This window comes from Brachyistius frenatus, unplaced genomic scaffold (assembly GCF_029030835.1).
Source record: "Brachyistius frenatus isolate BFR_SWC_R1_liver_20210118 unplaced genomic scaffold, ASM2903083v1 Contig_17, whole genome shotgun sequence".
NCBI classification, from domain to species: domain Eukaryota; kingdom Metazoa; phylum Chordata; class Actinopteri; family Embiotocidae; genus Brachyistius; species Brachyistius frenatus.
Genome location: NW_027210616.1, coordinates 1,527,839 through 1,543,544, shown reverse-complemented (window position 1 = coordinate 1,543,544; position 15,706 = coordinate 1,527,839). Strand labels below are relative to the sequence as shown.

At 38.4% G+C, this 15,706-nt stretch overlaps 1 protein-coding gene across 4 annotated transcripts in view; it reads right to left on the bottom strand.

Annotated features, from left to right (window-relative positions):
• Window positions 1–15,706, bottom strand: part of diaph2 (diaphanous-related formin 2) — a 371,302-nt gene that overhangs the window by 153,987 nt on the left and 201,609 nt on the right. For all 4 annotated transcript variants that reach the window (XM_069694231.1, XM_069694228.1, XM_069694230.1 and 1 more), the window contains 2 exons: window positions 15,476–15,577; window positions 11,596–11,690 (listed from right to left, as the gene is read on the bottom strand). In XM_069694231.1, the coding sequence (XP_069550332.1) occupies window positions 11,596–11,690; window positions 15,476–15,577 (197 nt within the window). The remainder of the gene's footprint in view (window positions 1–11,595; window positions 11,691–15,475; window positions 15,578–15,706) is intronic.

Here is a 15,706-nt window from a genome sequence, read left to right as displayed (position 1 = left end):
TTCTCAGGGCAATAAAGTCGTTATTAACCTGGGTTAAATAAAGCAGAAAAGAGAGAAAATCACCTGCTGTCAAAAAGATGATCTGAGTAAACTGTGCTCCTTTCTAAAAGGCCTATGGGAGGTCTATAACAAAGACAGCAGAGGAGCCATGTCTGCCATGTTCTTGACAGATGTGATTTTCTCCTTTTAATTGATTTTCTCCTCAATTTTGGGAGACAGGGAAACATGTAGCATTCTGCCCGTGCTCTGTGATGAAGAGCAACACGGGACTGCCATCTCCTTGCCGTGACCCCTCAGCAGGCTCCCTACCTGGCTCATCAGTGAAGTCTTCAGTTTGAATCAATAACAAAATAATTCAACAGACAAGAAGACTGCTCAACGTTCAGCAAACCTCACTTCTAAAACCAACCCTTGACAGTTCAGAATAAAAAGACATGCAAAGTTTAGTTTTTTAGGTGTTTTTTTTTTTTTTTTTTCAAACTAAGCTTGAGAGTCAAAGGAGAGAACAAAAAGTAACTTCTCAGAATACTTTGTGGGTGTAGACAGCATCCATCTCAAACAGAAGGTTAGTACCACAGAACTGGAAACTGAATATATGGAACAAAGGCTATCAAGTTGAGTTTTTGTTTGAGAATGGGTACAGTTTTGTTTTGACAGATAATGTTTTGCAAAATGAAGTGCAGTGCCTACTAAATGTAACATTCCTAATTTGAATAGTTTACATTTTATATATATATATAAAAAAAAAAAAACTAAATTAAATGTATTCATTATATTTGAAACAACATGTCACACATTTACCATTACATTAGTGGTTTTAATTTATGAAACTTTCATTAGTGTGCGCTGACAGTTTCCACAGTTAAGCCCAACATTAGAGGAGCAACTAACTAGAGAAAACAGAGAACCAACAGCAACAAGAAATGGCAAATCTGGACTCAGAGGTAAATATGTTAAACAATGAACATCAGTCAGACGGGCTGCATTTACAGAATCTACACCCTGCCAAACCACACAAACACCTCAAATCTCACCACGGGCCAAGCTACAGTGACAGATTGACAGGCAACAAACTGAGTGTGACAGATTCTAAAATCGCATTAAACTAAATGATAAATTCAGTCTGAGAGAAAGACACAAACACTGAGAGAGAGGAAAACAGGTTGAGAGACATGGGGGGAGGGATTAATTTTAGGGTTGGGGCTGGAAAACCTGACTGACTTGGTGTGACATCAAATCTGTCTTTTAGAATGAAATATGGCACTTTTTTTTTTTCACATGAGCACACCCGTGCACTTAGATTTACCACACAAGGTATGTAAGTAGGATTACGAGTGAAACTAAGAAGGCATATGCAGGTTCACACAGAGAAAGACAAAGATAAAAACCAGAGAGGTGGAATTTTGTAAAGAAAGAGACAGACAGGGATGAGTTACGCAGACAGAAGGAAAAAAAACAAGAAAAACAAGAGATAAACAAGATGTTTCTCAAAGCTTATCCACCCTTACTTCTATATGTGTGAGCCCTCAGGATATAGAGATAAAACTTTCATATACCAAATGGCAGTGGACTTTGCTTTCAAATGTGAATAGACATATGCTAACTCATTATTGTACTTTAACTATGTTTACCCGTCACACAAAGACAAACACTGCAGAACGTTTGCGAATAAATACATTGTCAAAGTGGCAAAACACGAGTGAACTGTAGTGCACTGCACTGGAATTGTCTCTCATTTGTGAACATTCTTCTTTTGCAGTGTCTCATATAGTCACCCTAATACAGAGCTGGTATACGACGAGACTGTCAATCAAATAAGAAGAGAGCCAGCATGCAAAACAGTAATAGAAATTAATTTGTTTGTGGAGTCTGCTGTCTGAGAGTGTCTCTTTGAGTGATGTGCCATCTGTCACAGAAACAAAGACACAGAATTGGAGAGCGAAAACAGAAAACAAATTTTTACTCGGTTAAGAAAATACAGCAACCAGCATGCCAGAGGAGGAGCTGAATGGACTGCACATAATCAACATTTAACTATTTTTCTGTATTGTGCATGAACTTGCATGTGTGTATGTATTTCAGTGTGTGTGTGTGTGTGTGATTGTGTGTTTTTAATCGATATTCAACCTGAGGATAGAGTACCTGGACAGGACCCCGTGGCTAGAGATCAGCAGCGTAGTGATGATCAGTGGAAATTACATGTAGTGCCTTGGGTCCTGGCCATCAATTTCTGAAGCACATTTGATATTGCACCAAACCAAGCTTCGCCTCTCTCTTTACGTTGTTTATTCAAAACCTCCCCTACTTTTCTGTCTTATTTTTCCAGGCCTACCAAAACTGAATAATGTATTTCACATTTTACTGTTAAATTAGCATTTGATGCAGAAGAGAGTTATGTGCTGTGTGCCAAAATAAACCACAATTAAGCCCATGGGGGACGCCTTTCTCCTGCTTAAGCTCTAATCCAACAGGCCCATACTTATCGCCTTGCCCCACATGTGCACTTTTTACACCATGAAAACGATGCCATACAATGTGCCAGTCGACTACAATCACCTGTTACAGCTGTGAACAAAGGCTGACATGGGCACTGCCAGATCCAATGAGCAACCACATGTAATGATGGGCTCATGCATATGGATGAGCATGGTGGTGATCTGGGTGATTGACAAGAGAGATAAACAATAATAACAAGCAAGGCTAGTTCGAAAGACTCCTGTGAGACCTGGCAGAAAGGTTGTTGCCATGGCAAGGTGAAGGGAAGTAGTGCAAAGCCAAAGGCTGACAACGCTGGTGTTTACTGTGAGAAAACCTACTCAATGTGAGTTGGGATTTTATGTGACATGGTGTAATTTGCTACAATTTGAAATGAATGGAACCTAACTACTTTCCTGTATAAATAGAGCTGAAAAACAACCTTCAGTTTATGTGAAAGGTCTGACATCTATGTGTTATAACCATTACCTATATGTATTCATAAGACTAAATCGGAAAAACAAAATAGTCACTGCACACATCCAAGAGTGTTTGGCAGCATTTTCTCAAGCTTAGCTGCCTAATGTTGAACCGAAGTGATGACAACCACTTTATCAGGTGCCGATTATTAGCCTGAACATATAATATATTAAACATGACCATCTGTTAACAAAAATAATCAAAATTAAATTGATTTATATGAGTGTATATATTCAATAACAGCACATTTATTGTCCCTGGCAGAAGAGAAGGCAGAAGAGACAAAACAAAAAGTTATAAATAATATTTGATTTTAAGGTCAAATTTTTTTTAAAAATGCATTTTTTTTTAAGTCATTATGTATCGTGATCAAATTAAATGTGAACCTGCTGCTAATAAAGGTGAGATGGTACAGGCAGGTGAAAACTCAATCATTTGCACCTCATTAGAAGTATATATATGTTAAATTACATGAGTGCACATGGCACAAAAACGGCACAAAATAACATGCATATACAGTACGTAGATCAGCCTGTTTTTTTTTTCTTCTGTCCCCATGTATATCAACGCTTATAGAAACTCACGGGTCAGGATGATGAAATATATGTTAAAAGAGAAGTCTGTCTGAGCCTTGAATTTATAATATGTAAATTACAAAGTGATTTTATATTTGGACAGACGGTGTGATACTGATTCCTGTTCTGTCCCTGTTTATATTAACATTGCGGTATTGTATAATTTTGACTTTGACATGGCTTTTAATGCTAAATCAGGATGTGGGTCCAACATGTGTAACATTCTACTGCTCGCCCTACATCATACAATGAATACAAATGTTTCTCAATGTTTACTTAAAAGGCTTGGTATGTCAACCAACGAGTATTAGAGATGATGTGCACAAACTGACTTATTAGGACATGCTGAGTTTAAATACAAGAGATGCTGGACACTTTTTCTGCATTCCTTTTATATTCTTACAAGTGCATTTGCACACAACATAGGGCAATACTAATTACAAATGAATAGCAGCGGTGCAGTGTTAGTCATTAGCCTTTCCTTTTGAAAAGAAGATGGGGTAATATAAAATACATTGGCAGACATTAAACATTAAGAAGCCACTCTGATATTCTGCAAAACAAGCCCCCAGGGCCATATCATCCGCTGACGAGAGTTAGCTTACCACACACACCAAAAACTGGGCGTGCTGAAACATTTAGTGATGACTGCCTCATTTCAAGCAGCCTGATCACATGGCAAGTACCGAGTAGGGGTGGGAAAAAGAGCTGCTCTGCAGCAGTCCAAAAACTGTTCTTACAGTTTGTTTGATGAGTGAATTCTCAATTTACAATACTGCAAAAATGGAGGTGATTTAGATGTGCAGACTTTTATTCATCATTTGATCAGCCCCAGATTTATTCTGCAGTGTGACAACAACCTCAAACAGGTCATAAAGAACTATCATTAGCGACAGGAAATGCAACAAGAAACAGTAGGTTCTTAACACCATCTAGTCAGTGTGGGACTGCATTGAGAGAAAAATAAACTACTGACATACTGGAGCCTAAGCCCACAAAGAACTGTGATAAGTCCTTCAAGATAGTTGGAACAATCTCCAAACACACCAAGTAGCTTGACAAACTGTGCACAAGTTTATCTACCTTACACCTACCTCAACTTCTGATTTAAAGAGACGAATGGTCACAACAAATATATATATATTTATTTTGTTGTTGTTGTTTGTTTTCTGTTTACTACACTTTTTTTATTTGATAAAAAAAACAAAAACAAAAAAACTAGTCAAGGCTGTATTTTTTTCAGGTTGATCAAACTTTGGCCCAACAGTAGCTGTCAATTGCATTTGTACCATTTTCTTTTATTTTCTGCATTCAAAACACAAAGTTTTGGTAGAATAAAAAACAGGTTTTATATAGATATAGAGGTTGAGTACACCGAGCACCCAAACAGCTTGGCAAAAATATGTAATTTTATTTTAAATTAAGTTACATACCTGTGCAGGTAAAGTGTGAAAATTAATAACATAACCATGTGGAGTTTAATGTAACTTTTGAGCCTCAGTAGCTGACAAAAGTTGCCAAAACTAAATCCTTTGTGATTGTGTATTAACTCTAACACACTGAGGTTAATGTAGTGCTGAGCTTTGATGTGACATGGTTAAGTAAGAAATGGGCCACAATTGGACATCACAGAGAGTCTGCAACTGCTAAACTATTTATAGTGCATGAAGAAACATGGGCTGTTTTTGCTTGATGGAAGCAGAGAAGCTGATTGGATTTGGAAAAGCTCACATTAGCCCGAGGGAGCATTAGACGTGGGTATGCATGTGTTGTAGACAACTTAACAATTTATAAAATGTAATCACAAGGAACAATTTGCCAAGATGTGCCAATTAAGCAACAAGGGAATTCACGGTAGTCCAGCAGAAATACTGTACAAGAAAAATAAAAGGAAAAAGTGGCAAGACAAAAGAAGAAGCAGTGAGAGCTTGGAGAGTATACTTGCTAAGCATTAATCTAAATTCCTAAAAACCAATAGCACTTAATCCCTCCTACTCTCCGTAAGAAAGATTCCTAAAAACGCCTTTGGACACAGTCCCTCACAGAGATTGCAAACCGTGTCTAATGCAATAACAACAACATTGTCAGCCACTTGAACTTATTTTGCAATTTTCGAGCGAATATCACGGCATGGAAGGGGTTTCCTGCAGTGTTTTATAAGGGAGATGGCTGAGTTTACAACACATTTTCAGCCACTTTGAAAAGGAAGTCAACAACAAAATACATAGTTTGTCAGTAATTTGGTCTAAACTGTCACCACTATTTTTTGATCTGAATAAGAACATTTCTTCAAGTCTCTGAACCAGACAGTGAAATTGGTTCAAAGTATAATTCACATACATATTTCACTCTGACTGAACTTTACTTAAGTAAACAGAGACACCTCAAAATTTGCTTTTCTGCTGTGAAACATAGCAGGCTGTCAGTTTATGATAATACAATAATAATCATGTCTTTAATTTATTTGCTTTGCTGTCTACCTCTATTGTGCTGTTGATGACTGTTTAACCGCAGTGCTACTTACAGTCGTCTTCACAATTGTTGTCCATCTTTCAATGAAATGTGCTTCTACAGTAATGTGCAGCCGCAATAAAACTGCTGAGGAAATAATGACTTAAAAATATAAAACATGAGCAAAATATACCAAAGTTCTGGGGGCTGCAAAACCAAACTCTCAAGGAATAACACAATAATACAAGTAGTATGGTAAATAATGAATAGCTGCAATAAAACATTGTATGATTATCCTCTCAGCCTATTATACCATTGTAGCCTCGACAGTCAACCGTTGCGAGTACGAGCACCAGTTGATTACATGATAAACTGTTGAAGTTTACAAGTGCTTATTCATAATCTGGGCATTGTTTAGCTTCCATTGGCAAGAAGTGTGAGGGCATGGGACCAAATACAATCATTATGCCACTTAAGCCTTCTCCCTGGGGCAAAGAGGCTGTGAGGGACTTTTGGAGAAATTAAAACAGCAAAGGGGAGCCAGCTTAAGTCAATAACTGCAAGGTCACGGGCATAGCCACGTCATGATTTAGACAATACAAGTGAGGAAGTATGTGCACTTAGCCAGGGTGTTACTAAAAAGAACGAGGAGAGGGGACGAGCGGTCCTGTAGTGCAAAACTAAGTACAAACACAATGCAGCCAGGCCCCTGAAGCCCAGAGCACATGTCCCTGACTCTTTCCACACAAACGAGGTCTACACGACCCTTCCCTCGCTGCTTCTACTGCCCGCCAACAACAGCGGTGAATAGGTTTGTCGTGCTGTCGGCCCTTTCAAACCTGGCAAACCTTTGCCAGGCTTTCTGAGGCTCAACCTGTTTTCATTGAGCCAAACGTGTATTGTTGTCTCTCATTGTCCTCTTCATCTCATTGCAATACAGGTCATGGTGATGAGGCAACTCGGATGTCTTTCTGCATTTGATGATGCTGACCTGCTAGATAAAAGTGACCTTCGTCCACTATGCACTGTGAATATTGTAGGGAAAGGAGAAAACGGAGACAAAGAGTGAGAGAGATAGATTGCGTGCAAGAGTGTGTGTTTGCACATGTGCAAGGACCATACACACATTTTTTTTTGGGCTGGATGATAAATGACACATTTGTACAGGGACCAGAAGACAAAGGCGATAACTGACACTGTCTACCCATTTGCATGTACTGTCCGTATGTTTGTACACTGGGTGCATGGTGATGAAAATAAGAGGGGAATTGCAAGGGTTCATATAAAGCACGGATGAATGGTGAGAGCCACGACTGTCTGCCAGAATTCAGGGATGTGTACATCATATCTGAGGCGTTGATGGGGCCTAATGCAGAATAAGGAGAGCCAATCAACTCCTATCTATCCACTCTGCCAGGGTGACACATTGTAGGGGTACTTCAAGGCCAGCGCAATGCCACATTCTGCTGACAAATCATTACATTAGACATGTCGACGGAGAAGGAAGATAATAAGATTGAGTTACAGAGTTTTAGATGCATTATGAACACCTCTTGCTTCCTTGAATCCTTCCATTTTCACGATTCCTTCCATTTATCAATTGGCTGCTTGCTTGTCACGGGCTGAATTTTGAAGAGAACTGATTTTTGGACGGGTTTGTTGTCTTCTTGTATCAAGTGCTACAGGACCAGTAAAAACTGAGCCGCTATTTATTAAAGGTCTTCTTCACTGCCCTTGAATACAGGCAAGCTGCCAGCTAAACTTCCCACTTCAGTTTTCACTTTTTCAAGGTTCATTACTGCTAACAACTTGCATAAACTGATAAAAAAAAAAAAAAAAAGAAAAAAAGCAAGTCAGAAGGAGAAAGCATGGATATCAAACAAACAGCAGGTGTACTGCCTTTGTAAATAAAATGGGTAAAAATATAGATAATGATATTTAGCAACTATAACAGTATCTGTGTCCATAAATAATTTTAATCATAAACTGCAGTGACTAGCAGTTACAGGAGTACAATCATAGTTAAACAAGGGCTGATCTAAGGTAATATAGGTTTCATCTTGAATGTACAGTACTGTGCAAACACTTAAGGCACTTCAGGTATATCAATGCTTAAACATCATCAAGTAACATCTAGGAGGCATAATACTGGTCCCATATTCAGTCTGCAATCATGGCAATGACCCCGACTATACACTCCAACTAATAAACTATCTTCAGCAACAAGAACAAGGATGAGATAACAGCAAGGGAGATAGCCTAAATCCACACAAGAACTGTGGCAACTATTGGCAACATACTTGCCAAGTATCTCAATAAACTGTGTGCAAGTATACCAAGGAGAACTGGTGTTGTTTCAAAGGTCAACCGTGGTCACACTAAATATTGATTTGATTCAGGTCTCTTCTATCTAACTGCATTTTCTACAAAGTCAACTGATATATAAAAACTATTCATATCAATACATTTGAAAACATCCTCACTCTTTGTTTGGCATTTCATCCTAATTATTAATTTGCTTATATCTTAGGTGAACAAATTACCCACTCCTTCCACCACTCTCAAGATGGTAAATGCATTTTCTTTTATTATTTTCCCGAGCCACGCATACGCATCTTCCATCTCAGTATGTGTGTGCATCTGTCCGTGTGGATAAATGGTGATTGGCGTGTGGCTGAAAGTGGGTGGTGTGGAGTGATTAATCAGCATAATGAGCGTAGATGAGCACTGTGCAGATGGAGCCCACACTCAGGACTGTGTCACCCAGCAGGAAGTCGCTTTGCTCCCCTTCAGTTCCTCTGTATAGCTTTAACTATAGCTAGAACTGTATTTCTTGGGCATGTGTCGCTGGCTTCCTTGTTTAATTTGTGAGCTCATCTCTGCATGATTCAGCTTTTTAATCAGCTCAATCTTATTTCACAAGGATGGTTACCTTAGTGTACAATTAGTGACACTTTCATGTATATAATTATTGATTATTAATAATTACTAATTTGAGTTTTGCTTCTCACTTCTGTCAAGCTTGCCTCTTGAAAAATGTGCTTTCAGTCAAACATAATTTGTGGATTCCACCTCCTTTAACCTTAATAAATACAAAAATGCAAAACGGGACACAAAATATGACATACTGGTGGAATATAGTGGATGTTTTGTCTATTGGTTAAAACAAAAATTCATAAAATGCATGTGACTCTGAATCAATAAATTCATCAGCTTTCATTTAAGGCATATATATTGAATAATTACTAACAAAATCATGTGTTACATAAAAATTTGCATTTCATATTGAATATGAATGTTAATGAATTAAGTATGCAGACCAACAACATGGCATCAAATAAACGACTGTGTACCTTAATGTGGCACAATCATTATTTTATGAATGGTTTAATTTAAGAAAATTAAATAGAGAAAGATGCCAGTTTAACTACTACTGAAACATTTCATGTTGGAAACTCAATCCCTTTAACATTATTAAATAAATCCATCATCATTCCAATATTAAAAAAAATACAAGTACAACCGCTGTTAGACAGGTATAACAATGTAGAATTATAGATAACTGTGATATTTAGAATTTATTTAAAGAAAATATAATACTAATTCTAAACACTACAGGTTAATGGTGAATAATGGAGTAAACCTGGCAAGTATAACTACAAAAATATGCACCAAGGAAAACACAGACATAGTGTACTGGACGCAAAGGACATTTTTTTTCTCTGACTATCATCCTAATTATTCAGTCCAGGCTTTAGCCTGTCTTGAGGACCTTTATCTAACCAGCGGTGACACACTTGCCAGATGTGGGCTCCCTCTGCCCTGATAAGTTAACTCAGTTGGTCCTCCTGCCTCCCCCTGGACTTTGTGACATTAGCTTGTTTTCCAGATGCTTATGCTGACTCATCCACTTGCTCTTGTGAGCCTCGTCGCGCCCGCCGCTCCGTTAACAGCCTCACTGTCCTACTTCACATTTATTAAAGGAAACGGTGGGCATAACGGAGAAAGTGGAAGTTCTTTCAAATAGGATGACGAGCAGAATACAACAGAAAACATTGCATCTTTGTAACCAACCACCTGATATGGCCTTAACGTCGATGATGTACATGCATTTTTTTAAAATGTAAAAAAAAAAAAAAGAAGGAATTTGGAGGTTACAGCAGCTTTGAGTATCTCAATAACTGCATAAATGCTGGAGACAGAGAATGGTGCTTTTGTTACACTGTCCATTATTTCTTTATCAGTCTTTTATCAGCGTTGGCTCAGTGTCGTGTGCATACATTTGAGATTACCTAACAGGTTTGAAAGTGTGGAAAAAGCGTTTAAACTGTTCAAGTGATACCAGTGAACTGTTCAGCTTTTACCAGTGTAGTTGCGGTCAGTAGTTCAGTCAGGATCAGTTTAATGGCAGGTGTTTGATAGTAGATGGAGTCCCTCTTCCCCCTGTAACCCAAGCTGACTACCTCACAGTAGTCTATCCATTTGTCTGGTGCTGTGTGCAACACAAGGCTCTGTTGGGGATTGGCCAGGGACACAGCTGCACTGCTGGCAGATATAGACTATTTTGCTACAGAAAGGCTGAAGGTGGGAAAAGGTCAACACCTTAACTTCCTTTTCTCTTTCACAAAGCATAGGGGGTTGTGCCAGCTCATAATGTACACTCTGCACCTTCTGCTAGATTACCAGCCAATTAAAGGTTATCTGAACTCAAAATAATAGTCCAGCAGGGCAGCTCGCTGTTTAAATCCCATCGGAATATATATTGCCTTTTCACCTGATACTAGTGTCTACATTGCAAACAATGGGGAGGAAGCAGACTATCTGCTGTGCAAGTCATGTGGGAAAGGACACACAGTATATATCAGGAGAAATTTAATATTTTGACTTTTTTTCCGACAAGACTTCTGGACTTGAAAGCAACACTTAACCAATGCTCACTGCTGGCCGGAAAAAAACATAAAGAGATAATATTAAATATAACATAATATCCTCTATCTGTTACTCACATCTGAGGTCTATACCTTCTGCTGAAATAAAACAGTAACAAAAAAAAATAAAAAAAATAAAACTTCAGTCACAGGGACAGTGCGAAAACATTTTTGAGACTCATACTGCCCAGGGTTGCATCTACACCTCAGTTGCACCTGCCCTGTTTTCAATTAATGCTTTCTGAGACAGGAAAAAACAATACAATAAAATGGAAGCAAAAACAAGTAGCCTTTAGGAAGCTCATCAATCATGGTTTAAGACAAAGGCAAGTGGAAAGGAGGGTGGAGTTGAGGAGGATTTGCCAAGACTTGTCCTTCATCATCCATTATAAAAGGATGAATGGGTGTGGGGGAGGGTGGGCGGGGGGTCTCTATGGTCCAAATAAGAATGGGTGGAATGACTTGTGCCAAAAACGGACCATACCAGGTTTAAAACGGGTTCACCAGGCTATCCACCCGGCACTGAATTTCCCCAAAATGAAATCTCTTTACATGAACACATAGAAACCTCTTTTTGTTTTCTCTCACATGCTCTTCACACACTCAAGTTCACAAATTTTTCAGAGGGTAAAAATAAGTGTGTGAGAAGAAAAAAACTAACACACCACACTGAACATCAGTCTTACCTGGATGAGTGATTCGCTCAGTCTTTCCTCGTCTACCTCCAGCACAATGTCCCGGATCTCTTCATAAGGCAGCCGGAACGAGCCCAAGAAAATAGCTGTTGTGATGTAGAGAGAAGAGAGTCATTTCCTCTCCTTTTTTGTATTGGACTGCAGGGTTCAAAGAGACATTTCAGCATTCATTGCTCCTCAGACAAAATGACCACAGACCTAACTTGCCACTCGGAAAAAACTAATACACTTTCTGCCCCTCAACAGGATAGTTTTTGTCACCCTGACAAAACCTGGGAAGGAAAAAAAAAAAAAAATCAAGATTAACCAAGAACAGTGAAAGGTACCAAAGCCATGATTTCTGCTCGATTATTAATAGAAGTGAACCATACAAAATCACAGCAGTAATAATAATAAGAGGAATAACAACATGTTATTAGTTGTAGCTGTAATGGTGTCATCTGGAATGGCTGCATGGTTTTGTTTGGGTGGGTAGAATGGGGGACACTGAATTTGCCTCAGGGAAAAGCCTTGTGGGTGTTTGGCGCTCCAGGTGGGGTGGCTCCAGTGGAAATTGGAGCTGATGGTGTATCCAGGTGGAAGTCACAGGTGGAGGTTTGGTAATGAGTTGGAGGAGAGTCACTCAACAGCTGCTATGCTACTGAAGCAGTGGGACCTGATGTCTGTATTTGACGTGCAACAAACAGAGAAGAAGTCCATCCTTTTCTTTTTTCAGTTTCTATTTATTACACAGACTACTACATTTTGTTATTCTGTTGGTGATCTGTTTTTTTTTATGTGTTTTTGTTTTTCATGAGTTTGACATTATCAAGATGGGACACATTGTTATCATGTGGAACATGTCATGCTTGTTTGTTGTCGAAATGTTATATGTTTCTTTTTGTTTCCATAATAAACCAACAGCTGGATATACAAGGTTCTCTTGAGGGTGAGCTGTCAAAAGTAATACTGGGATATATTATAAATTACAAAGAGACGTACGTGTAGATGAGATTGCAGCTAAAGCGTGACAGTCTGAAAATCCAAATACTGGTGCCACCTAGCTGTTTAATTTGTACCTTGCTGTATGCTCTGTGTCAATCTTTGGTGCCATCAGCTTGCACCTGTTTGATTATTTCCTGGTTGTACACAAACCTTACTGAGCCAAAATGGACAAATCGGTGGAGGTGTGTTGATGCTGATTCTGCAGCAGAATCCAATGTTGGTGCACACTTTAGCAAAAAATAAATAATATTTAAAAAAAACAACCTGCACATCCACCCACCAGGATTGGCTCTTAGATGTTGAACTATATTTGTGGCTGCAGGTTGGGGCAGTGCACAGCAGAGCTACCTAAGGAACACTGTAAACAAAATGGACTTCATACTCTCTGTTAGCATTCAACCCTCATGTGGCATGTCTGTACCTGCTAATCGAAACACAATAAATGTACTGTGTTGTATTCCTTTGATCATTTATTTAGTGATTGTTTATGCAAATATAGCCTCCTTTTTTTTAACAGCTGCTGTTCTGAAGACAAGCTGTGTGACACAGAGCATCTCCACAGCTGTAGCATATAAATGCTTTTTAAGTTGAGGATTAGATGGATTCATAAATAAAATAGTATAACACTACAAATTGCAGTTTACGTTGGTTGTAAAGGGCTGCCTTAGAAAGTTACTGTGTTTACAATTAGTTAGCTAACTAACAAAATTCTAAACCAGGGTACATGTACTGTATACTGTGCACCTGCTAGACTTTGTACAAAGATGCATTACCTTGGCATTATGGCTTTGATATAAAATCGTCGACAACCCTTAGTTTAAGAATAATGAAATTACATTGGCATAATGTATTTTTTTAAGTATTATCCTTATTACTGATATTTAAAATGTCCGATGAAGTCACATATTCTGTAAAGACTTGCGTCAAACTAAGAATATATGCATATTTTGTTTTCAAAAGCAATACTTTTGGCCTAATGCTTTATAAATAACCTTTTCTGATAATTATAACAATTATAAGCCTACAGTATGTCAAAATGATTGATAAGTTATATTTCAATTTAACGTAACATTTCTACATGTAGTTTTCTCAATGACGATTGTTCTAAAGTTCAAGTATGCCTTCATTACAATAGCGAGGTCACTGTAATTAAACTGTACAGCAAACGGGTTTTCACTACGTATAGGGCTCTTACTGCTTCACCTAGCTCTTCTATGTAGTTATTTAATATGATTCACATCTTGCTCCTCAGAAGTGCTGGATGTTACAGAACATTCACATTCTTTAAAAGCTCCAACAACCAAGATATATATATTTTACTCCACTGCTTTCTTAGATAGTCAAGTAACAGGGGTGAAGCACTTAGTTATTCTCACAGAAGAATTAAAGGAAAAACATGTATTAATTTTAATCACTGAGTATATCATAAAAGTAAAAAGAAAGTAGTCCATTTCTCTCTAATGTCACCAATTGTAATTTGCTTTATTCAGGAATTAGCCACAAGTCCCTGCAGCTAAGAGAGTGTTGGTCAAAGGTTTTCAGAGACAGACAGAAAGACAATTTATCAGAGAGTGGAATGCATAATCATTATAGCATAATACATAAAGTGGCGCTGACATCACAATCACTCATGTTATTCCACTACCCATCCCAGTCACTGAACCTTCAATACTATCACGCATCAAAACTGAAAAGGGAGTTTAGAGGCTTCGTTGGCAAGCAGTGAATATGATCTATGATGCTGTAGTATGTGTCAAGGAGACTCAGGAGAGCTGCGTTGTGTGTACGACCACATGCGTCCCAACCATAGCCAATCTGTGGGTGAGGTTTTCCACACCGATGTTTTTGCTTCCTGCTAAATTCAAAAATCCCGTCAGCTGGTTTACGTAATCAAAGATGGCAGTGACACATATCACTGCTGTCACAGCCGGTACACAAGAGCAACGACATGTGCAATAGCACTTTTGCAACACACAAACACACGGTTCTACGTACCATCCTTATGTTCATGCCACATGTTTTACCTTATGACCTCACTCATCTTGCCTCTGATGATGGAAAACATGTCACCATTTGCTCTAAATCCTAACCTAGTGTTCAGGAATTCATCCACCCACAGTCATCCCACTCTACAGTAGGCAACTGCATTCAGAAGAAACACAAGAAAGGCATGGATAAAACGAAGGGAAGAGAAAGAGTTGCAAGAGAGGTGACCTGTAGTTTTTCCAGCTAACATGCATATTTCATGAGGTGTTATTATCCACAGTGTTTCTCAGAGGTAAGGGACATCAAATCCAAAAGAGTCAGGGAAACAATAAGATATGATCTATCCACCAATCACAACCAGACTTCAAGCAGTCACAGATTTCTGCGTATGATCAATTCACACAGACCCAGCCACACAAAAACAAACACACACATTTTAAAGAGGAGGAGGACTTTTTCTAAATCATTTGCATCTTAACTGAAATGATGCCCAACCAAGAAACCGTATGATCAAGGACAGCATCATAAAGGGAAGCTTGGCAGTGGTGTGGCAAAGAAAGCAGCATTAACTAAACATTTAGTTCACTTAAGCTGCGAGTGATTCAACATATCTTCATTTAGCTTTAGTAATCAGTAATGATAGGAAGTTGTTTTACACATTATTACAGACACAGAGCTTGGACACAGTATATATGTACTTGTGGTGTCTGCTAGAATTGCCATAAAATAGCCAAAGGGCTCAGTAAAACATGAGCCAAACTGAGGAATTTCCACTGTTAGCATTATGAAAAAGTCAGCATCATGGAAAACACTGGTAATTATGACATAAAAGGTGTTGGTTTAAAAGGGATATAGCACGTGTTACACATGTGATTTCTGGCGGTAGAATACATTTACTTACAAAGATTCTGTGCCGTCTTAGCATCCAAGATGCGAAGCTCTTTAGCCTTTTTCTTGAATTGTGGTGTCTTGTCATCCGTCTCGTCCTTCAAGTCTTTTCTCACTGTAGGAAACACATAAACAACATTTTCAGAAATATTGTTTTTTCAATTTGAAAATAATATAATGTATAACAAGACTTTAGAGCATACTATTTAATCAAAATGTTGACATTGACTGTTTTTAGCACTGT